This window comes from Rhagoletis pomonella, unplaced genomic scaffold (assembly GCF_013731165.1).
Source record: "Rhagoletis pomonella isolate Grant_MI unplaced genomic scaffold, Rhpom_1.0 Rhpom_scaffold_00003, whole genome shotgun sequence".
Classification (NCBI taxonomy): Eukaryota; Metazoa; Arthropoda; class Insecta; order Diptera; family Tephritidae; genus Rhagoletis; species Rhagoletis pomonella.
The window spans coordinates 91,255,403-91,279,859 of record NW_023458557.1 but is presented as its reverse complement, the minus strand read 5'-3'; the positions used below and the strand labels follow the sequence as shown (position 1 = coordinate 91,279,859).

The window sequence follows — 24,457 nt, the reverse complement described above, 5'->3', positions numbered from 1 at the left end:
TAACGAGTTACAATCCATTAAAACGTTCAGAAGCATCAAAATCAACTTGGTAAACTTCAAAGTCGTTTTTCTCGAAATCTTTTTTTCTGAGCGTAGGTCCCTTTTAACTTTACGTGTCACATACATCATTTTTCTCCCTCTCCAAAGCGTTGTCGTGGCATTCGATAGATCTGAGGCTCGAATCCTCGCGCAGCGGTGTTTCCTTTATTTTCTTATTTTTGTTTTAATCAAGTTTTTCTTTTTTAATTACTATTTTTCTATTGTTTTAAGAAGTTTTTTTTTTAATTTTTGGATTTTATTGTTTAAAAAAGAAAATAATATATTTTTAATTTCGTTTAAGTTTTAGAAACTTGTTTAACTCGATCCTTTTTTATTAATCTTTTTTCTTTATTTAAATTTAACTTTTTTTTTCATTTTTAAACTTTATTGTTTTAAAAACAAATTATTTTTTTATTTATTTATTTCTTTTATAAATTTAGTTTTATTTAAATTTTTTTTTATTTAATTTAAGTTTTAGAAACTTGTCTTATTTGTTTTTTGTTTAATTGTTTTAATTTAATTTTCTCGAAACGATTCGGAACTAAATATTTTCCTTAATGCCCGAAGTAGTAAACTCCTTGTTTTTGTCTTCTGCATAGTAGAACCGTTTGTATGGCGAGTACTCTTTCGGGAGAAAATACCTGGTATTGTTTACTGATCTTTTTTCCTTGATTGTTTTAGATCCTTTTTCGCATTTAACCGGGAAAAATACTTACAATCGAACTTATTTGAGCTTTATATGCTGCTTTAAGTCCATTATTTTGAAATTTTTATGAAACAAAATTTTAGTTTTTTTATACAGTACCTTAAAGCGATCTTAAAAGATCCTGGAATTTTGAAGATGTTTTTTAAAGATACGAATTTTTGAACTTTGAAAACAAGTTTTTTTTTTTTGAAAACTCTAAATAGATAATTAAAATTTATTTTAAACTAGATCGCCCTCACCCGCTTCGCTGAGTGTATGAAATTTTTGCGTGCTACATTGAGTAAAATTACTTTCAAGAAAACTCAATTCAAAAACAGGAGGTTTAAAATTTGTTTAACCATCTTCAAAATATTTGCACACTAATACTTTCTTAAACTTCTCACTTGTCATACTTTTTCAACTCAATTGAGATTTTAAACAGATGGAAACCCTTTACATGTAGTTTTGAAATTCAGCCCTTTTAAAATCATTTAGATTGATTCCCATAGTATAATAATTCATTTAAATTATTGAATAGTTTGAATTTAACCTTTTAAACAGTTGGCAATCTTTTTAAAGCTCTTTCGTCTAACACTCATATTCAAAACCATTTCGATTCATACCAATCTATACCAATATACATTTTTTGTGTTCGCAAAGATCGAGAATGGCCGAACCGATTTTTTTGAAATTTCCCACACCTGATTCAGACGTCCAAAGGATTATTATAGGCTAAAAAAATGTTAGATATATAGAGGGGGCGTGGAACCTCCCATAAAAACCGAATTTCTTATACCGAATATCTCTGGAAATGTTCATGGTAGAGTACTGGAACTTGGTGTGGAGATATATGAAATCAATCTTATACTCATGGAGAAAAACGGTATATTTGAAAAGATGGCGTGGCGCCGTACAAACGTATATATAATTCATCTGTAGGTGTGTTTGGGAGTGAAATCCTCCTAAATGCTCGGACGGATTTTGAACGAAGTTTTTTGTGTGTTTTTGAGTAACTCTCTGGATAGTGTAGATTCATAAATTCACCCGCCAGTTGGCACTGGATTTAAGTTGTTACTAAAAATCTTATTGATCATCCACTTTGGCCAATATTCAAAATATGTATTGGTAACGGTAAAGGCAATACTATTTCAAAAAAGAGCTGCCACGTGGCGCTGGAGTGATTTCGAATAATCGCCAAGTTAGAAAAGGTGCAGTGAATGTCAGAATAAATAAACCTGTTGCACCATTGAGTATATCGAATTTTTATGTGTTACGATTGGCCCAATGTATGTGATTTTTGGTAGTATTGTTATGCCACCAGACACCAGGGTTGAGTTGTGCAGGGGTAGATCTCAAATCAACACCGATAAATCAACCGCCAAAACCATCGGACGCCTTTTACTGTAATAAATTCAAGTAAAAAAAAAAATATTTTCACTTAAATTGCTTTCGTGAAACTTACCTTTAAGGTATTTCGTCTGAAATAAGTCTATGTATATTGGATTTCTGTAGAAAAATTATACGCATCCATTTTCAAATTGCCACCAACTATACGATAAAGTTACTTGGACAGATTTACTATAGAACCGGATCATTGTTGCCGCCAAGGAGTGAAAAGGAAATGTTCTTCAAATTTATTTCGTTGTGATAAATGTAACACAATCATCACGGACATAAAGCTTTCGTTCGCTTTTGTGCGGGACGAATTTCGCCGGGTCTGCTAGTATTATAATATTTCATTTAAACTAATTAAGTTGAATTTTTAAAATGTGGCAACCCTTGTGAAAGACTTCAGTATTATTCAAAACTTTAAAACTAAAGGTTTCTTAACAATATTTTGTTTGACAACCATATTTTAATTCTTCAGATGGCTCGCGTATAGTTAATTTTAATTTTACTTTTCAAACAGGTGGCAAGCCGTTTCAAAATATATTAAACTACATCTTCTTTAAGCCTCTTGACATCCATTTTTTTTAATATAATTTTCAAATAAATAAATCCCTTAATTGAAGTTCAATTAGATTTTATTAAAAGGTGGCAGCCCTCATCCATGAGTAGAGAATAATTTTATATATCTCCATACCAAGTTCCAGTAATCTACCAAAAATATTTCCTGAGAACTGCAGTATGAAAAATTCCGTTTGTATGGGAGGGGCCACGTCCTCTTGCCTAATCGAGATTAAATGTATCCTATATTTTAAGTTGGGCTAAATAACAGCGGTGTACAAAATTTCATGATGATCGGTTAAATAGTTAAAGTGTGAAAGCGTAGCAAACAAACAAACTCACTTTCGGATTTATAATATTAGTAAGGATTTGGAGTTTTCAAATTTCAATTTCAGTTTTTTTTTTCGAACTTTTTTAAATATATTTTTTCTATAGTCCCAAACATTACCTTTAAACCGAGGCGAGAAGCATTTTTGTAACTGTAATAATTTTTGAGATATCCAAAAAATAAACAATACAAAATCCGGAAATGTGAAATTTTGAGCTTTCGATTTTTTTATATTCCTTTTTTTCCTTTGGCAAAACTTTGTTATGTGACGAAAGAATAGTTCTGACCAAAAGTCATCTAAATCAAAAAACGAATCCCTCATTGATCTATTTGACATGGATTTATCCACATAGAGCTGCATTGTTCCAGTTTCAATAGCATTAGGTTGGATATGTCTTAAGAGAATATGTAGTAATTTTTGCACATTAGAGTGCAATGAGCCGACTAAATATCATGCTTTAAAAAAGTTATAGGACCAGTATTTCTCAAATAGACCTTCGATAAGATATGGATAGAATTTTAGGAACATATATGTTGTTCCACATTTTTTTGACCACCACTGTATGTATATAGATATGCACGTGCATGTGGTTGTGTGCTTGTGCCTGTAATGGCACTTTTCAAAGTATCTGCAGTTGTGTGGGTACACTGTTGTATAGATGACTGGCTGGTTTTATAGATTGGTTGGTTGGTTCATTCGTTGGTTTTGCTGGCAAGCGCAATGCCTGGCTGTTGGCTCGGTTGTTGCCTGGCTAGCTGGTTTTATAAATCAGTTGTATTCCCCAAATGCACGCCCAGCTCGTCCCTCGTCATAAATGTATGTGTTTGCACATCCTCTACCATCTTCTCCGTCGCGCTCTACATATACTTGCCTCCATACATTCGCTTGTTCGTTGGTCGTTTCATTGTCGTTCTATCGTTTTGGCTGGGCAGGGCTGTGCTCCACTATGCCGTCGACAAAGTCGTTCGTATTTATCTGCCATTACAATCAACAACATTTACGTCTGCCAACCCAACTGGATTTGCTTCCAACAAAGTATTTTCATTGTATACTTGTGTAGTAGCGCCGCTATTCGTGCTTATAAGTAAGTTTAGTTTTCGTGTCTGCTATGGCTGCTGTTTCGTCGTCGTATGGATGCTTGCATGGATGGCTCTTTGCTCTGTGCTCTGAACTTTGTACAATGCCGTTCTACAATTCCACACTTTCCATACTTAGTATCTAAGTAGTTCACAACGTTGCCTGTATACATAACCATCCACTATGTGTTTATAATGCACTTACTTATATCTGATATAGTAGGTACATATCTCGTTGACACCACACGAGTTTGTTGCGAATCCCTTATGGTATCATAAATCATAATTATTTTCATAACCAAAATGTCCATAGTTGCAATAAAATGGTAATTTTTCGTGTTTTCACCTTTCTTCCGCTCCTCCGACTATCCACTTATTCTACAGCTCAACTGGTCTCTACTTGCACTTCCAGCTATATTTTACAGATTTATATCCCACACACATACACACACCTACCTACGCACACACTCCCATAAACTTACATGTGCATGTACGTATGCTATTGCAATTACAATGTTTTTCAAAAATCGAAAAAAAAAACATACATCTAAATTGATTACTTACTCGTTAGCTGCTCTTGGGCAATCTCATTTAGTTTAGTTTGGCATCGACTGTACTTTTGCATTCGTGTTGTTTGCCATATCGCCAGCCAGTGTCGTTCAATTTTATATCCAACCACCTAAACGACCATACAATCGATCCATCTGTTTTCTGTATAACTAAGTGAACATTTATTTGTTTTTTCCTGGTTTGGTTTTTTTATTATTATTATTATTGTGTTGTGTTTCTGGTTAGTTGTACTCGGCTGGCGCATTTTGGGTCGGTTGCCTTATTGTGTTTGGTTTGCTGCTGCCTGTACGGAAACTTTTCCATATTCCATTGTGAATTTTACAATGCAGATAAGGCAACGTCTGTCCAACTTGTATTTTATGTATCCATAAAAAATTGTTCTGAAATAATATGACACAGTGTGAATGTTTTTGGAAATTTGTATTTGAGTATGTATGTATGTAAATAGATGCTTGGTATATGCGCTGGAGGAAAAATAGCCGAAAAAACATATCATCTTTCATCAATATGCGGATGAGGCGAACTGTCGCTCAACTACGGTTGACAGCCGAAAATTGTGTATGCGCATTTTATCTGCAAGAACGTATAGAAATTCACGAGGACAGTTTGATAAATGTAAAAGAGAAGACACGAATTTTCATTAAAATGTTATTTTATTTTTATTTTTTTTTTTTAATATTCTACATCCAATTTTTCTCATCTTTTTTTATGAAAGTGGCAAAATTTTTAGAAGCCGTAAAAAATAGTTTTTTTTTTTTTTTGTTATCGATGAACTCCCAACATTGTTCCGAAACTCTCGCCCTCCTACCCTATTTTCATGTTCTGAAACAAAGTATAATTACGTTTGCTTTCTCCGATTGATGTGTGTGATTAATGAAATACAACTTCTCCAGTTAATGTAAAAAATATTGCGTTTTTTTAAGCACCTGAATTCACTTATACTCAATATTTTGATCAGAGAACGGCATTCTATAATAAAATAGTATAAAAACCGATTGTATTGGTTCTTATAAAAAGTCTTCGCGGATTGTTGGGTGGATTTTTGAAAACAATTTTCTTTATTGCAAATCAATTATAATCATGTGCGTACGAGGGGACTAACAAAATTTCGTTAAGTTTCTTGAACAAAAAAAAAACATACAGACATTTTTAAACTTAGTTATTTTTTATATTTTCTACATACATTGTGGATCCATGCTATTGACTGCTGTTTAGTTTCCTGGTCTAACTAAACCTTTCGTTTTCGAACCCATCAGCATATTTCTTCGTGTACTGTTGATCATTCCGCAATATTCGCGATACAGCCATTGGCATTTAAGCCTAATTCACTGGCTAACATTTCTTGTGTCATTCGTGATTCTTCGTAAATTTTCCCTTAACCACATCCACATATTTCGAGGCTCGTACTCCTGTAAACTCGTACAGTCTGTAAACTTTGATACCACTTACAAATGACCTTAAGAGGTGATTCGTTCGTTGGAATTCATTAAAAATTTCCACAGGCTTAAATTGACGTCGGACGCCATTGCATTCCTGTGTTGGTAACAGAATTTCTACCGACCCTTCGTGAGTAGTTTAACGTTTAATCGTCTCCATTTCTCTGAAAATTAAAATGATTACTTCGAAACAAATGCCATTTTTAGATTTTTCAAAACCACTTACAATAACTGCTATGAACTAAATGTGCGCACATGCCTAAACGATTGTTTGAAAAAATTGTAACGAATCCCGAAAAGTGGCGAAAACAATTTGAAAAGTCTTGTAAACCTTAAAAAGTGCCAAGAAACCTTAAAAAACTAATATAAAAAAAAAACCTACATGATCCCGAGAAATATCGAAAACAAAAAGTACCGAAAAAAAGCGGATCCGAAGAAATATCAAAGAATAAAAACACGAACAAACCTTCAAAAAATTTCACAAAGTCCCTAAAAATGTCAAAAAACGCAATCCGAAGAATCCCAAAGAAAAACTCCAAAAATACTGAAAACACTCAAAAAAGTCAAAAGAAATTTCGAAAATAAAGTGTGTCTCGAAATATTACAAGGAATTTTTTTTTATAAAAAGTAGGGCTGTGCGATTAATTGATTACTCAAAATTTTAATTAACCATAAAGTAAATAACTCAATTATTCGATTAATTGGAAATAATGATTACTCAAAAGTTCAGTTACTCGAGTAATCAAGATTTTTGATTAACCAAAAACAAAAATATTTGAGTAAAATGCTTTATGATTAATCAACATTTCGAGTAAAATGAGTAATCAGCATTTCAACTCTTTACATATGTATAAAGTAGTTAAAGTTCCTTGATACTTTGAAAACAACGTTTCTGTTTTCAAAAATTAAAACGAAAAATTTCTTTTATATACAGAATGTAAAAAAGAAAATAAGCATTTTCCAAAGCAAACTCTATTAACGAGCAAAATTATTTTTTTGAGTAATCATATTTCAAGTAACTCGATTAATCATTGTTTTGAGTAATCAAAATCTTGATTACTCGAGTAATTGATTAACCGAATAATTGATTAACCAACTTGCTCGAGTAATCAAATAATCGCACAGCTCTAATAAAAAGTCTTGAAAAATGCAAACCAAAGAATCCCGAAAAATCACGAAGAGTCCAATAAACCCCTAAAAACAATGAACAAACATAACCAGTTATTTTATTCTCAAAAATTAACACGGAAACCTTGACTTTATTTATTCATTAACAAATAGGAAGCAAAAAGTCCCAAGAAATCGCGGCAATTAACATCAAAAATAGCGAGAAAAACTCTGTAAGCCTCGAATTATTACAACAAGTTTCATTTTATTAAAGGTCATAAAAAATGCAAAAAAAGAACAACAAAAAAAAAACAAAAATCGCGAAAAAATCCCGGAACCTCAAAGAAAAACCCTTAAAAATCACGAAGAATTTAACTTTATCAATGCCTTAAAAATAATAAACAAACATAACCAGTAATTTTCTTCTCAACAAAATATTAAACAAACTTTGGCTTTAATTTCTGCATTAATAAATAGAAGGCAAAAAGTTCCGATAAATCTCGAAATTTGAGACACAAACAATCCCGAGATAAACTCAGAAAGTCTCAAAATATTACAAAGAATTTTATTTTATTAAATGGCCTGAAAATGCAAAAGAAAACATTCCGAAAAAGTCCCGGAACTTTTCGAAAAACACCTGAATATCGCATAGCTTAATTTTATCTGTACTAAAAAACCTTAACTTAAATTAAACTTTCTTGACCGTGGACTGTGTTCAAAACACGTTTGTGCTTTCAAAAATCGTCAAAATAATTACTAAATTCGTTGGAGTCATCAAAATTAAAGTTTTCCATCCATTAAAAACACCATTTTGTAGTCGCGCTTCCATGAGCTGTGAGACATATAAAATTTCAGTCGTGATTAACGTTGAGCATTTGTTGATACCCTTTTTTTTAAATTTGTTTGGAGCCATTGTTGCTCTACCTTGTGTTGTCATGAACACCGCCTTGCCTCTTTAATTATGCTCGGCATGAAAGTTTTCCTTGCGATGCTAAACTGAACACGATTGAAAATATTAAATTTGATACCTATGTATTTCGGAATCTATGTATGTATGTAAGTGTTACGACATTTTATACATACATGGATATTCCTCGTACTTTGTATGTATGTGTGTAACTACATTCATTAGACCGTACCACCTTACAAGCAAAAAAAAAAAACTACACCGCTGAGTCTAAAGGATTTTTGTATGACAATTCCGAACAAACATTTTTTTTGGCTGAACCTAGGGTTGCTTTTTACATTTTTCAGTGATGCCTGCATAAGTATGTATGTACATTAGGGTGGTCCAAAAATGCATTTGAGAAAGTAAAGTCGGAATTTGTACGCTCTCACCCCCTAGGATCGTTCTATACCGAAAAAGTATACCCTTTTTTTTTATTTTGAAATCAAAAAACATTTATAGGTCGCTCAAAGCGCTCGAAGTTTTCCATGTATTTTTATATGGGGAAAAATCAACTTTTCGTAGAGATTGTATAGAATTCTTGAAACTCAATATTTTTCTATCGGAGATTCCTCTGCAGGAGATTCCCAATTATAATACCCAATTGTTTATTTAAGCATTTTTTCATCGCAACTATAATTTATAGGTCCACCAAAAACCCACAAACCCCCTAAAAATGCAATGGGAGGACCAATAAAAAATCGTTAATATTAAAAAATTGTTAAATAAACAATTAGGTATTGTTACTGAAAGTCTCCTGAAGAGAACCAGAGTCTCTATAAAAATACATGGAAAACTTTGATCGCTTTGAGCGACCTCTAAATATTTTTAATTAAAAAAAAAATAGGGGTATACTTTCTTCGATATAGAACAATACTGGGGGTGGGAGCATTATAATTCCGACTTTACTGCTTCAAAAGAAGATTTTTTAAAAAGCAAAATTTTACACTGAAAATATCTTCAAAAAGAAGATTTTTGTGTATGTTTGTTGTATTTAATGTTTAAGTTAAAATTGTTAACTTATTTATATTATCCTTGCTACATCATTGTAAGCAGGAAATTAACGAAGAAGAAAAATGAAATACGAAATCCCCTACAATATTATCTGTCTTCTTCTCTCGCACAGTAAAACATACATATACTCTAGTGCAGAGCTAGAGAGGGGAGGAAAAGAACAAACGGTCTTTTGTATCCGCTCTAGTTTAAATGACAACAATGGAAAATTTCAAGTAAACTGCTATTTAAGAAACATTTGCTGATGGGTTTACATACATGGATAAATGTATAACGAGAAAAAAAGGGGCGGTGAGATTTATAAAACAACGTCCATGTAAAAATATCAATAAATAATCGAATTGAAAAGCTCAAAATTGTGATGGAACTTTGTGTTATAGTTTTTGATAGATAACGAGCTATTCTTTCATAAAAAAAAAAACAAGTAATTTTTAAACAAAAAACACAAGCGACATCAATTCTCATATAAAAATTGATCGTCAATTTCTTCATGATCCAATGACCGTATCCAAACCAAATTAGTATGGGACCACCCTTGAGGTACCTACCACCTTTCCGATAAAAAAGAATTATCGAAATCAGTTCAAGTAGTCCAAAGTTATGCGGTAACATATATACATAAATAAATATTCGCACGAATTGATAAACTCCTCCTTTTTTGAAGTCGGTCAAAACTTGGAAATGACGCGTCCCTATTTATATTTTCGCCAGTGCATATATACGTAACTGTGCTACAAATTTTGTGATAATGCAATTCATTTTAAGTTTAAGTTGTTATAAAAGGAATTGTTAACTTGAAATTGGTGATCGACAATATCGAATTTTGTGTTTCTTTTTAGGTATTTTTAAATGTAAATTTTTTGGGATCGAAAAGATTTTTTTTTAGCTTTAAAATCTTATTTTGACGATTTTTTTGGAAAAAATTAAGATTTTTAGGGGACTTTCTGTGGCAACACTGCCTACAAGACATTTGCTGATCACTTTAGTAAAAAATTCTAACACATTTACACGTTTGTTTTTGTAGTATTGCATAAATTATTACTACTGAGGACTTTCTGATGACAACATTGAGGGGAAAGTACTAAATTTTTTCCCTTGGTCTGAACAAAAATGAGGACTTTGATAATCACTTTTGTATTTAACGATTATGATAATATGAGCACTCCTATAATACTCAGCTGTCTTATAGGGATACATTTATAAATAAACATGTACACAACACATACACAAAAACGGTACTAGACTGTCTCGCTTTGATTTCGGAATGCTTACACATTGAGAAGTTACCCTGCAGTACGGGGAAGCGACTACAGGACTGATGAATCGGTAGCTACCTTATAAACACCGTCAATTACCGACCGACTACTTGCAGTGTATTTCATCGACTACTTTTACAAGGCAACGTCCTAGGCGGTAGTCACCATCGGCTCTCTCTCTCCACTACCGGGAGTTATATTACATTTACATTGGACCAAAATGCGTGATTTGAAATCAGTCATTTGAAGGTGTTTACACTGCTTGATCCGCATTTGCTTTGACTTCTCATCAAATGAAAAGGGAAGACAAAAACAAAATGTATGTAAACAAACACTACATTTATTATATTGTTAACGCTTTTTGGACACAAAAAGGCAATTATTCTTTGATTAAACTAAAAATGTGTAAAGCTCTTGTATAAATTAACAATTTTTACACACAAATTTCAAAGATTTATTTATTTCGTTGTGTTTGTTTTGTGTTTGAAAAATTCCAAATGTCAAAGACAAACCAAAGCTTTTGTGGAACTTTTGTTTCTGAGTGCGTTCAATAAAATAGTACGGCAATTGGAACGCATTTGTTTCGTGATTTTGTGTAAATGCGTCGAAATGCGTCATTCTGGAAATGTGAATTTGTATGGAGAAATGCGTGATTTGGCCTCGCATTTGAGATTTCTCGCCCAAATGACGCATTTGGGCTCAATGTAAATGTAATATTACTAAAGTAGTCACTTGCGTGGTTTATGGGCGCCCTCTGTCGTAGTTTTTCGCTATTCTGCTTACGACTGGTTCGACTCTGCACTACCATGTGCACTACCACGGGTTAATAGAGTAGCTACTTGCCTAGGAGTCGGTGCAGTAGCGGTTCAAAAGTAGCGATTGACTCCAGCAGTACTGGAGGGATAGCTTACAGCCAATATAAAGTATAAAGCTTTATTATGAGCTTTAATTTACTGATATTAGGTTGGTACTTTAGGGCGATAAGAACTGAGTTCTGGTGGGTAAGTACTAGAACGGGGCACTTGAGGTCAATGTACTTTGGGACAAAAGACTGCCTCCTCACGACACGAACATCAATATACATACATATCATGTTTTGGTACGTTCTAATGTACACAACAATCTGAAATTGAGTTAACTACATTCGCCATATTCACCATTGCTACCATTCAACACTTCTTTGCCGCTTGCCTTTCCCATATTTCATTTACGCTTTCATCTAAAACCTTTATGAAATTATTTGTATACATTAGACCAGAAGTTCCCAAACTTTTTTCTCGTAGACCCCTTTCGAAACTTTACTGATGTCGGTGGACCCCTTGCTGTTACATTTCTAAATATTCCCAAAGCTCGTAAAAAAACGAAATGTGAAGATTAGATCTTACAGTGTAAATTTGCATAGCGGGTGAATTCAAAAACTAAACTCGGAGTGGCCAAAATAAAACTAAAATATTTTCTTGTGTTCTATTTATAAAAATAATGTGATTACACACTTGCAGGTTTTAAAAAATAGAGCTCGTAAATCCATCAAAATACTCTCTCGCTCTGAGGAGTTATATTTTTTAAGAGCACTCCGAGCGCTAGCGTTATTTACATTATCTTCACCATAAACTCATCAAATGTTCGGCTCACTCATGATTTTGCACGTGGAGTATTTGTAAAATAGTTTATTTGTGTTGATGACATCATTTTTATTTTTAGCGCTTAAAGTTTTACAGTGAGGCGAAAAATATTTATCACTCACATTTTTAAAACACAAAACTTAAAACACCAAAACGGCTAAGCTTTTTAGGCCAAACTTTTAATGCAGAAACTGGAAATAGAGAAGAGAACGAGTCTAGAAAAATCGATTTCAAACAACCAAGCAAGCAAGAAGCACAAAAATGGTTCCACCGTCTCATCCTCTTCAAGGCAAGATGGGCAAATGGACTTGTCATTTACGTCTATCTCAGTCAGGTGTTTGTGTCACGTGAAGTGACCAGTCAGCAGTGAGAGCAAAAAATTAGATATACCTTCTGAGATTGAAGGCAACATGAGTTTTGCCCTCCTGTATACCCTCGATGCCTCCCAGTCATTGCTGAGCGAAGTATTCACCCAGTTTCTGGTGGTCGCTTCGATGTTCGAAGGTGGGAATGCTAAAACTGGTCTGAGCCAACTCTGGCCAAATGGTCAGATATCTCATTACCTGATACTCCTGAGTGATCTGGCACCTAGAGTAAAGCAACCTCGTTATGTTCACCATCATATTTTAGTCGAGAACTAGTTTGGAAAAACTTATATACAGGGCCTTAAGTGCAGCTTGGTTGTCACTGCAGACACGTAAAATCCTTCCAGTCCACCTATGTTCCACCACGTAGTCCATGGCTTTGAGGATTGTAATTACCTCAGCCTGGAAGACCGAAGCATATTCCCCTACAGAAAAGTGAAGCTTATCCCCATTAACTTCGAAAAAGACCCCAGATCAGAGTCAGTTTTGCAACTATCAGTGAAGATTCGACAATGTGTGAGTTCGGTCTCAGTGATGGAATTAAACCAGCCTTCCAGCATACCAGCAACCAGTGGCGTACTATCCTGTAGCATTGAAAATACACAAGTGCTTAAATCTCTGCCGCCAGTAATTTTCGCCGCCGCCCACTCCGTTTTATACCAACATCCGGTTATTTTTAGTTTGCAGGTGGCTTTTAAGGCTTCCCCACGTGTGAGTTCACAAAGTGACGGTAAGTGCAGAGGTGCGTCAAGAGCACTATGTACCACTCGAAAAAATTAAAGTTAAATAAAGAGGCTATCAAGCAACCATTTTGGTTCTTTACATCGAAACCAGATACACACATAAAACTAATGGAACCCCATATTTTTTCACGCCAACGTAGACACCCGTCGAGACTCCCGTGGCTGGGGTCCACCCGGACCACTTTGGGAATCACTGCATTAGACCAAGCCAAGAAAAAGGGCTCACTTCCAAAACGTAACAATACAGTGTTTGGGTACTGTTATACTGCGGTATTCAATCTATTTGTATATGCAGAGTTTCGACATATTGCAACCATATATATTGCATTGTTTTCTAAAGATCTTTGGTTATGTTTTATCTGTCAAAAAGGAACTCTCGCTATATTGCAGTCATCATCATTCTTCTAAAAATTTTTTTTTAAGTGTTTATAATTCTTTGTTAAGCCTTTTTTTATGAAATGATTCTAACTTGAATAGTATATATATATAACTATATAATTAAAAAAGATAATATTCTCTCTAAAAATTCATAGATATGAAAAATATAAGCTCTAGATACAGTAGCGAAAATATAACTAGCGAAGAGACATTTTAGCATTCCTTGGCTATTCCCCTTTCGCCTATTTAATGTTTATTTTTTTTTTTTATGAAAGTGTAGCTTGTTATATAACAAAAGCAAGTTTGATTTAACTTTAGCAAAATTCAACAAAGTTTCATAAATTTTTTTTAGCTTTTAAATTAGATTTCTTAGAAACATTCTGAGTATACAGTTCTGTAGCCCATTCAATTTTAGAAGTGCAAGTTTTAAGTAGCTAGGACTTTCCGTTGATTTTTGGTAAATTATTTTGTGGAAACTGTTGCTCATTTTCTCCATACAAAAAAATTTGCGCACATGCTTTGTATGGTAGAAAATGCGCGAGCAAAAAATTTCCAATAATTAACGGTACGCCCAAGCTACTTCGAACTTGCACTTTGTTATACTAAAATTTTATGGGGCACAAAACTGCATGCTCAAAAAAATTCTAAAAATCTGTTTAAAAAGTTAATAATTTTGATCATCGTTTGTTAAAATTCGTCGCATTTTTGTAATGTTCTAAAAGTTTGAAATTGTGATGTAAATTTTTTGTTTGTTTGTTAGATAGTAAGCATGTATATTTTCATAACAAAATAATATAAGAATTTTTAACAAAGAAAAGTACTTGCTAAAATGTTTTTTCCCTATTTACATTCTCGCCACCGTATATATTGTGTGTATACATTTTTGCGATAATGTTTCAAGTTTTTTTCTCTTTGTTGTGTCTTAAATACATAGGACTGTAGATGTATGTATTATGTCTTTTTATTCTAAATACTAAATTGAATGTTCGGATTCGTCGCTATAGAAATGTCCCTCTTTTGGCCCTTAGAGATCTCGTCACTGTACGTTTAATCGATTTATTCTTACAGTTTCGGACGTTTTGATTATCCTGAAATCATTTTCTTGCGTGTTATTCCTATGGGAGAAATAAACGAACGATGTGACCTCTTAAAACTATCGTCGCGAAAGGAGATTCATGGAGAATCATTACTTACTATACCAAATACAAAATTTTTCTTTTGGCTTGGTCTAATGTAAATATTTCGTGTTCTCAAACTTCAATAATACTGTAAATCTACTCTTTCGAGTATGTGTGTGTTCGTGTATGTACAGATATGTATGTATGAATGCATCGACGTGCCGGTATGAACCTTTCAAATATTCTATGGATAGCAATCGATGGCGAAACGACTACCCTTATAAATCCAAAGGAAAATACGCTTACCATTCGAGATTTAAATACTGCTTGTACCTTTTTTGAGAGCCATGTTTCAAACTCAATTTTATAGGTACATCCATACGTATGTATGTATGTTTTTGTGTTTTTTCGTCAGTTAGTATTTTATATGGAGGTAACAAAACTTTTGCTGATTAATGACTTTGTCTCCATACTCAAAACTCGACTTGCCTTGTCTTGTCTTGCCTTGCCTTATACAATGCTTATATGGCAATATATTTGTATGTATGTACTTGCATCTTTCCTTCTCTCGCACCTTCTATCTGCTCTCATAATATTTGTGTGTATGTATTTCTATTCGATTATACATAAATACATACACTGCCGGCACAAAGTATTGGCACAGCAAATTTTTCACAATATATGTATGCAACAGTTTTCATTCTAATAGATCTCCGCTGATTTCGTATAAAAATATGGTTCATTCTACAACAAAAAAACATAAAAATATAATTCCTAAACTTTGTGCAAAACTCGCGAAAATTCAGCAAATTTTCATGAACTTTTAACTTTTTTTTAACTTTTTAAGTAGCTAGGAATTACTGTTGATTTGTGGCAATTTTTTTCACGCAGTCTCTTCCGTACAAACAATTTTTTTCGAAAATACTTTATATGGAAAAAATGCAAAACACCTTCAACAAAATAAAATTCTCAAAAATAACTCCGAACTTGCATTTTTTTTTTATTAGAATTTAATGGGCTGCAAAACTGCATACTTAAAAAATTCTAAAAAATCTCACTAAAAAATTGAAAATTTGTATGAAAATTTGCTGAATTTTCGCGAGTCTTGCACTAAGTTTAGTTATTATATTTTTATGTTTTTTGTTGTTGAATGTACCATATTTTTATACAAAATTGGCGGAAAAATATTAGAATAAAAATTCTTGCATATATTGTGAAAAATTTGCTGTGCCAATACTTTATTCAGGCATTGTATGTATGTATATCTACAGCACTGACTATATCTATAGCACCCCTACTTCAAAGTGATATTGTTTGCCACTTGGAATTAATGATACATTTTTAAGAATTTTCAATTAAAATACATTTCAAAACTGCGAACTCAAAAAAATTCTAACACTTCTGAGAAAAAAGTTTGAAACTCTGGTGAAAATTTCTTTATTTTTTTGTAGTTTTCTGCAAAGTTTTAAACCTGGGTTTATGTGGATTTTGTCAGAGAATAAACTGTATTTTATTTGACACTTCCTAAAAATAAATAAATAAACATGAGTGGCAAACAATTACACTTTGAAATGGAGGTACAATTATATTGGCCAATACTGTATATCTATACATACATAAGTATTGTAAGTGTGTACGTACGTACAAACATAAGTACTTAGTTTAGTTTTCGATTGCCTTCGGCAAGTTGTTATGAATTCACGAATGAGTCTTACATATTATTTCGTATGACTGCTACATAGCGTACCCATATTTCTTTTCTATGTTTCCACAGCCGAACCCACAGATGATGCATTCAATAAAGTTAGTACGATCGATGAATCCATAGCTACAGGAAGCGCAAATATGCATCCTAACGCTGGTTATATGAATTTTCCTAAGCATTTACAATCATCATATCCACAACATCAACATCAACATCAACAACAGCATCAGCATCCACATCTGCTTCAGCATGCTCATCAGCATCCGCAGCTTACACATCAGCTGCAACAGCAGCAAAGACAGCAATTGCAACAGCAACAACAACAACAAGTGCAGCGCCAACAACAGCAACAGCAACAACAAGCTCAACGCCAACAACTGCAGCAGCAACCACAACAACAGGTACAGCGCCAACAACAGCAGCAGCAACCACAACAACAAGTGCAGCGCCAACAACAGCAACAGCAATTACAGCGTCAACAACAGCAACAACAAGAGCAGCTGCAGCAGCAACAACAACAACAACAAATCTTATCGCACGATGCTATGGCGGAAGCCGGCCTGTTAACGGCTAAACTGGAGCCACAAATACATATTAAGGAAGAGATGCCAGAAGCGTCGCAAAATAAGGTGAGAGAGGTAAATATTAATAGGGAATAAAATATGTGTCTTATAAATAATTTAATTTATATTTTTAATATCTTTCTCATCTCTGTTGTTTTATTAAACTTTAGGTATTCACACCTTGCTTTGAAAGTTAACCCTTCCAAGACCAAGGCAAACATGCTTCCCAAAAAGCTTTTCCACTATTAAGAAAACTGTTTGAATTATTTTAAAGTTTTTTTTTTGTTTTCTATAATGTGCCTCATTTTGTTAGATATTTTTATCATAAAATTTTAGAAAAAACTTTTTCCAAAACTACAAAAATTTTCCAAAGGTTAGAAAAAATTACCTTTAGGAAAAAATATAGTTATTAAAAAATCCATTTTTAGACAAAAAAAAACTTTTAGAGAAAAGATAATACATTTTTATAAAAAAAGATTGTACAGAAATATACATTTTTAGAAAACAAGAATTTTTCGGAAAAAGGAGTAATTTTTACAAAATATTTTTTAGGAAGCAATCTTTTTTAGAAAAAAATATTTTTACCAAAAGCAGAAAAATTGTCAAAACAGAAAAAAATATTTTTGTGGTAAGCAAATGTAGAGAAAAAATTTTAAAGAAATTGAATTGAAAAAAATAGTTGTATCCTTATATTTTCTGTTATAAAAACCAGGTTTTTACCGACTTCAAAAGGAGGTTCTTATTTCGTCGGGTATATTTTTAAGTGTATGCGTGCGGTCCCGAAAGGGTTAACTGTTAACATATAACTCGATAACAAGCCGGTGTGAATACTTCGATTATATATTTTTTTGCTTTTATTGTTTCGTATTTATTTATATATTGTTATATTTTTAACTCGGTATCGATTATCATTTTTATTTGTTAATTTAAAATTTATTTTATTTCATCAGCTTCTTTGTTCGCACCAACATTTTTTTCATTGTGTTCAATTTTGATCTTTATTTGCTCCATTATTTTATCTTCTCAGACAAAATTTATTTGATTTGTCGGTTAGTTTTAATTATTTTCTACAGTTTTTTGCATAAGTAAATCTGGTTTGCCTAAATATTCTGTATTATATATCGTAGGGTTTGAGTTTTCTAATTTTCATTTATTTTGATTCAAAATTTTGCGTTTAATCTTAATTTGCTAAGCTTTTCTTTGCTTATCTTATCTTATTTTATTTTAATATGTTTTGTTTTTAATTTTTCCACTTAAAATATCCTTTCATTTTCATCTCTAAGTTTTTAAAGACATTTTTATTACGAGTTTATAATTTTGTATTATATCATGTATAGTAAAAAGAAATCCCTTTGTTAGATGACCTCAGTAATATGCATCGAACATTCTACCCCCAACGAATTTTGCTTAGCCGCACATACTTTCTTGCCGTTTTCATAAAAAAATGATTGCCAAGTTTATCTAAATATAGAGTTTTTTACTTACCTACAATACAAATAAGAAGCTATAATTACTAACGCACTGAAAATATACCGGCCGAAATACTCTTCACTTATGCACAGAGTAAATAGAACTTAAATTTTAAAATACTTAAAAAGATAGGAACAAAAAAAAAAGAGAACATCATAAATTTGTGGAAGTGAGCAATGTTACTCAACAGTGCTCTGCTATATAAAACACTTTCCGCTTTTCCAGATTACTTGAGTTGATTACATTCAGTAGTATTTGTAAACCTCATAGGAAGTATATGAAGTGTTTTCTTTTAAAATGCTAGCTTTCTTAGAAATGGTATAGAATTCTTGAAAATCAATATTTTTCGATCGGAAAACTCAGGCTCTCTACAAAGGACTTGCAATAGTAATACCCAATTTTTTTTTTAACAATTTTTTTAATTCTAACGATTTTTTATTGGTCCCCCAATTGTATTTTTCGGGGTTTTTGACGGACTTATAAATTATAGTTACTATGAAAAAATGGTTGAATAAATAATTGGGTATTAATATTGGGAATCTCCTGCAGGAAAACAGAGTTTCCTGATCGAAATTGAATACAAAATTTTGCCTGTTTAAGGCAAAGCAAAACTCCATGCGAATCAGAGGGGTTCGATCTTAAATAAAAGATTTCGTACTATTTTAGGCAAATCGAATTTTCGGAGCTGCTTTTGGATCTAGCAAATCTTCCATCCATTGAATATAAACGAGAAAACATAAAACAAGGACCTTTATCCTTTTCGAAACGATGTATTTTTAATATCTCTAGCCTCCTGCATCAAAATATGAGTTATCATAAAAAGTGGACTTAGCGCCTTTTCACTCTAAGCTAGCGATATAATTGAAATAATAAAATGTTTAGTGAAAATTATTGATGGCATTTATGTTAAATATCAATACCTAACATAATTTAAACAATTTTAATATTCTTATCAATTATGTAGAATTTCCGTCAGTTAGGGCCTTTGTGAATGAAAAGTTATGAAATAAATTTTTCAGTTAGGGCTTTTTGAATACATGTAAAATCCAATATACATATGTATTTTGTTTCCATATCAAAGCATATTAGCAGTTACTTTGAGTTATGAACTAAACAAGAAAAAAGAAAGGCATAGTATATAATATTTATATAACTGTCAGATGTCTGTCGCTTCGTTGGTATAAAATTAATGATAATGCAAACGTATTACTTCATCTGGTCCCACGACATCTCCCAGCGTTAATAAAAAATTTATTTTCAGGCATTTTCATCAGAAGGAAGGGATTTTACAGTAATTTTTTAGACAAAAGTACGACGAACATGATTCCCCTAACAATGTGGATGGCCTTTGACCGGGAACTGTCCTTTGTCTTAAAGCATAAACAGACGGCAGCGTTGATCGGGATCAACTCGGGAATTAACTGCAGTTGATCCGGATTAAGTTCGAGTTAGTCCGGATCAACGCTGCCGTCTGTTTAAGCTTTTAGATAAATATGCCAGCATACTTGCAGTGACCATATTAAAATAGAGGACATTTTTTCAAAATGATTTGGAAAACAACTTGTAGGTATGATACAAGTACCTCAAGCATATCGTAATTTAGATCAAGTATTTACCAGTTAATTATGTTATTTAATTGTAAAAGTTCCCTTCCCGAAATGCACTGTAACCGGATTTTAACTGATTCTGAAAAATTAAATCAAATCATTATAAATGACTTCTGACAAATATTATAAAGGACGGGGGGGGGGTTAAAATAAAAAACTGTCCTTTTAAATATAGGACGGATGGTCACCGTAAGTATACTCCTTGCCATTTGTCCTATTTTTTGTATTTGTGGCACGCCGCTGTCCACTTTTGCACTATTTATTGGTTTTTATTTATTTACTTGATATTTTTCACACGAAATTACGATCACAGAATTTTTGCTGATCTCTGAATTATTTACAAATGCAAAGCCTCCTAAACTTATACAACTTTCTTTGAAGCTTCATTTGCATTGTCAAATTTCTTGTAGCAAAAGTACCTCAGTTAGGACTTTTTGGTTTCACAAATTTTCATTCGTTCAGTTAGGGCTTTTTCAAAAGTGGCAACAACTTAGTTGTGGAGTTACGGTTCTAAATGTTTTAGAGAAGATGGGGGAGATGCTTCTTGGGAATGCAAAATAGCAAATTTCGAAAAAAAAATGTCAGTTTGGACTTTTCTACATTTCATCAACCATATGTATGAGCGCCCGGTATTGGGAAATGAAAATATCGTTTTATATTATTAAAAATTGGATTGTTGTATAAAATTCAGTCCACTTTCGCCATAAAAATATGCTGTCGGCTCCATATTCGGAGCGTCCTACATTGTTTCTCCATATTCTCTAAGTAACATAAGAGTCAGCTATAATATTAACATTATGCAGTATTAAACGAAAACTTCCAAAAATACTCAACAAATACTTGTGAAGGAGCATTTTTTTTGTGGAAGTTTAACAGCATGGTACTGCTTAGTGGTCTCCTTTTTTTTCGGAAAACTTCACTTTTCCCGCCCAATTCTGTTTTCTTAATAAATATTTTGGTAAAAAAATTTCATCAAGATTTGTATCAAGTAAAAGCTCTCTTCGCATTTTGTATCAGTATTTATAAAATAAAAAGCTCTAGATTTCAACAAGAGGGGAACTGATTTTATTAACACATATGAACAAGTGATTCTTAAACAAAAAAAAAAAACAAAACCGACTGCAATTCTCATATAAAAATTTAAGATTATCGTTAATCTCTTCATGATCCAATAAACCAAATTAAAATGGGACCACCTGTGAGGTAACTCCTTTCCTTTAAAAAAAAAACGAGTGGTTATCGAATTTAATGTGAAATTGAAACATTTTTAAGATAAGATATTAATCATTTTTAAAAGGTAAAGGTTAATACACATTTTATATTTATAATCCCAAATTTATGATATAAAAACCCCTCCACCAAAAAATTTAAATTGGATAACGCCGCTTCGAATTTTTCACAATTGAGCAATTGCCAAAAATTGCTTTTTAATCAAAAAGTTGTTTATTGAAACTATCTTCTTTTTTGTATCATGGTCTGTATGAAGTTCACCAACAGAATATCAGCTACTTCTTTCTATGACAAACGAATTTTTTGGTGAAAAATTTGCCTCGAGAAAGGCTTGTAAAAGAAGCAATCGCTCAGAAACGACCAGCTTTGGTCAATAACAGAGAAATTATATGAACACAATAGAAAATAGTTGGGTAGCGGTATACTAATTATTGACTGACACATAAGTATGTAGATGTATGAATTAAGAAAATATTTTTTATTTTACAAGAACAACTTGCGTTTTTCACAGAAGTGAGGTTATATTCAAATGTCATCTAACCAAAAACAAATCAATTACGTTCCTTTATTCGTAGTTAACTTCTCAATGCATTTAATTAGTTTGATACATTTTTACAACACTTATTGGGAGGGAAAAAATTGCCTAAGTAGGGAAACCATATTTGGCTTCGTATGCGGTAGAGGGTTAAATTTCATCTAAAAATAACAGATTTCTTTGTACTATCGATATTTCACTATTTGTTTTATATAGAGTATACTAGATACATAAGTATATATGTACGCATTTATATTCTGTTACATTTTGCATTGACTGTTTTCGATTTGTTTTTTTTTTTTTGTTCTTCTAATTCTTTGCTTATCTTGAATTTATTTCATTTAATTTTTAAACTATTGTATATTTTACTTTGTTTATATTGGTTGAATTTAAATTAAATTTGCAACTTGAATTCCTATGCCGAATTTTTTTTTATATTCTGTTAAATTTTGCATTGACTGTTTTCGATTGTTTTTTTTTTTCTTGTAGCTCTAATTCTTTGCTTATCTTGAATAAGACAAATTTTTCATTTTCAAAAGTTAATTGTTTTTAGTGGTGCGATTTTTTTTTTCGTTTTTCCCGACTGGTTGATTTGTTGATCTATTTTGGAACAAAATTCCGCCATTCCTTGTCAAATTTGGTGTGGATATAAACCGGCTGCGAGTATCAACAAATGACGCCTAAAAACTGACCCAAAATTAACAAAGCAGACGGAAATTCGTTCCAAAATACATCAAATTCTATTTTATTGAATTATTTAATTACAATTTTATTTTCGTCTTTTATTTTTTAGTTCTTATTTTGTCTATTTATTTTATATGTTTTGTTTATATTTTTTAAACTTATTGGTTTTTCATTTGTATGGTGTTTTTAAATTTCATCTTATAACATTTTTTTCTCATTGAGATGGTTTTGCAATTTCGTTTTACTGATTTATTTTTTCTTTTTTTTTTAAATTCTTTTCTTTTGTTTTTACTTTTCATGTAATTTGATTTCGTAAAGGGTTTCAAATTTCATCAAGTAACTTATTATTTTTTTTAGTTATTTTATTGTACTTGTTATTTACTCTTACGCTCTCTGAATTTTTTAATATTCTCTTTTTCTTATATTGTGGTTATTTTATTTCTTTTTGTTTTACTGTACTGCGTTACACTATTTTTGTTTGTTTGTTTTATTCTGTTATATTTTCGATTTTATTTTATTGACTACATTTTTTATTTTGCATTGTTTTATTTTATTATTATTTTTTACTTTATTTTTTTATAATTTATTGTGCTCAATTTAATTTATTTTATTTAAGTTTGCTTTGTTTTAACTCTTATTTAATTCTAATTTACTTTACTTAAAAAAATGTATTTTATTTAAAATGGATTTTATTTTACTTTGTTTTCTTAAACTGTATTTTAATTTAATTTTCTGTTAATTGGAGTTTCTAAAGTAGCTTAATTTCATTTTGTCTTTTTTTATGTTTTAATATCCGATTTCTTTCAAATAATCATAATTTCTTATTTTATTTTACTTTATATAACTTTATGTTACTTTATTTTAATTTATTTGATTATCTTAAACAAAATAAAATTTAATTTCTTAAGTAACTTAATTTTATTTTATTTTTAATTTCATTTTATAATATCCGCATTCTTTCAAATAATCAAAATTATTTATTATTCTTTCAGACGCTCAATTTTCCTCGCCGAAAAGTTCAGACAGAACGTTCCGATACGCTGCCAATTTGCCAACGCTGCAAGCAGGTCTTCTTCAAGAAGCAAAGCTATACTAAACATGTTTCCCAGAGTCTCTGCGAAATTGTCGAATATGACTTTAAATGTTCCATATGCCCCATGTCGTTCACATCCAGCGAAGAACTACAAACACACGAACAACTACATCGTGAAAATATGTATTTTTGTCACAAATACTGTGGCAAATCTTTTGACACTATTGAACTGTGCGAAGTGCATGAGTATATGCATCATGAATATGTCAATTATATCTGTAATGTAAGCGCCCGTTTGTTTGAAACAAACGCAAAACAAATAACTTAAAATATTTAACTGATCTTTGTCCCTCTCATGTATCTTCACACATTAGGTTTGCTCTGCTGGTTTTGCCAGCCGTGACCAGCTATTCGCTCATATGCCGCAGCATCGCAATCAACCGCGCTATGATTGTCCGATATGTCGTCTGTGGTTTCACACGCCAATACAATTGCATCAACATCGTATGGCGGCACCATATTTTTGTGGCAAATTTTATCGACGAGGTGGAGGTGCGTTGCATTTTTGTGTGTTGTTTTTATGTTTACTAGTGTTCGCCCAGCGGTTGAAATTCAACCGATAAAATTAAGGATAGTTTATGTAAGTTGAATGAGCTAAAATAACATTAGTTGGAATGGGTTAAGTGGAGGGGAGTTTAGCTTAGTACTTGGCATAACATAACATAACCATAACATAAGAATAAATAACATAACATATGAAGCATAACACACCCAATTCCACCACACCGCAGCTCACCACACCCAATTTCACCACATGACATGATATCACTTGATGTGGCATCAAAGGCAACATCATTTGGCATAAAATGAACCAAAATAAATAAGATTTAGATAGAGGTGAAAAAAGGGATAAAAAGGAAATACAACTGAAGAGTGTGCGATGTTATATTGTGGTGTGTTATGCTTCATATGTTATGTTATTTATTCTTATGTTATGGT

The 24,457-nt window shown here is 32.1% G+C and overlaps 1 protein-coding gene across 3 annotated transcripts in view; it reads left to right on the top strand.

Moving 5' to 3' along the window:
- Nucleotides 1-24,457, top strand: part of LOC118735770 — a 70,558-nt gene that overhangs the window by 24,995 nt on the left and 21,106 nt on the right. Inside the window, exons 2-5 of one of the 3 annotated variants that reach the window (XM_036465721.1) lie at nt 16,406-16,665; nt 16,846-16,965; nt 23,418-23,741; nt 23,833-24,010. In XM_036465721.1, coding sequence (XP_036321614.1) covers nt 16,406-16,665; nt 16,846-16,965; nt 23,418-23,741; nt 23,833-24,010 — 882 coding nt within the window. Of the gene's footprint in view, nt 1-16,405; nt 16,666-16,791; nt 16,975-23,417; nt 23,742-23,832; nt 24,011-24,457 lie in introns of those variants that run through there. The other 2 variants (XM_036465720.1, XM_036465722.1) reach the window with 2 other exon arrangements.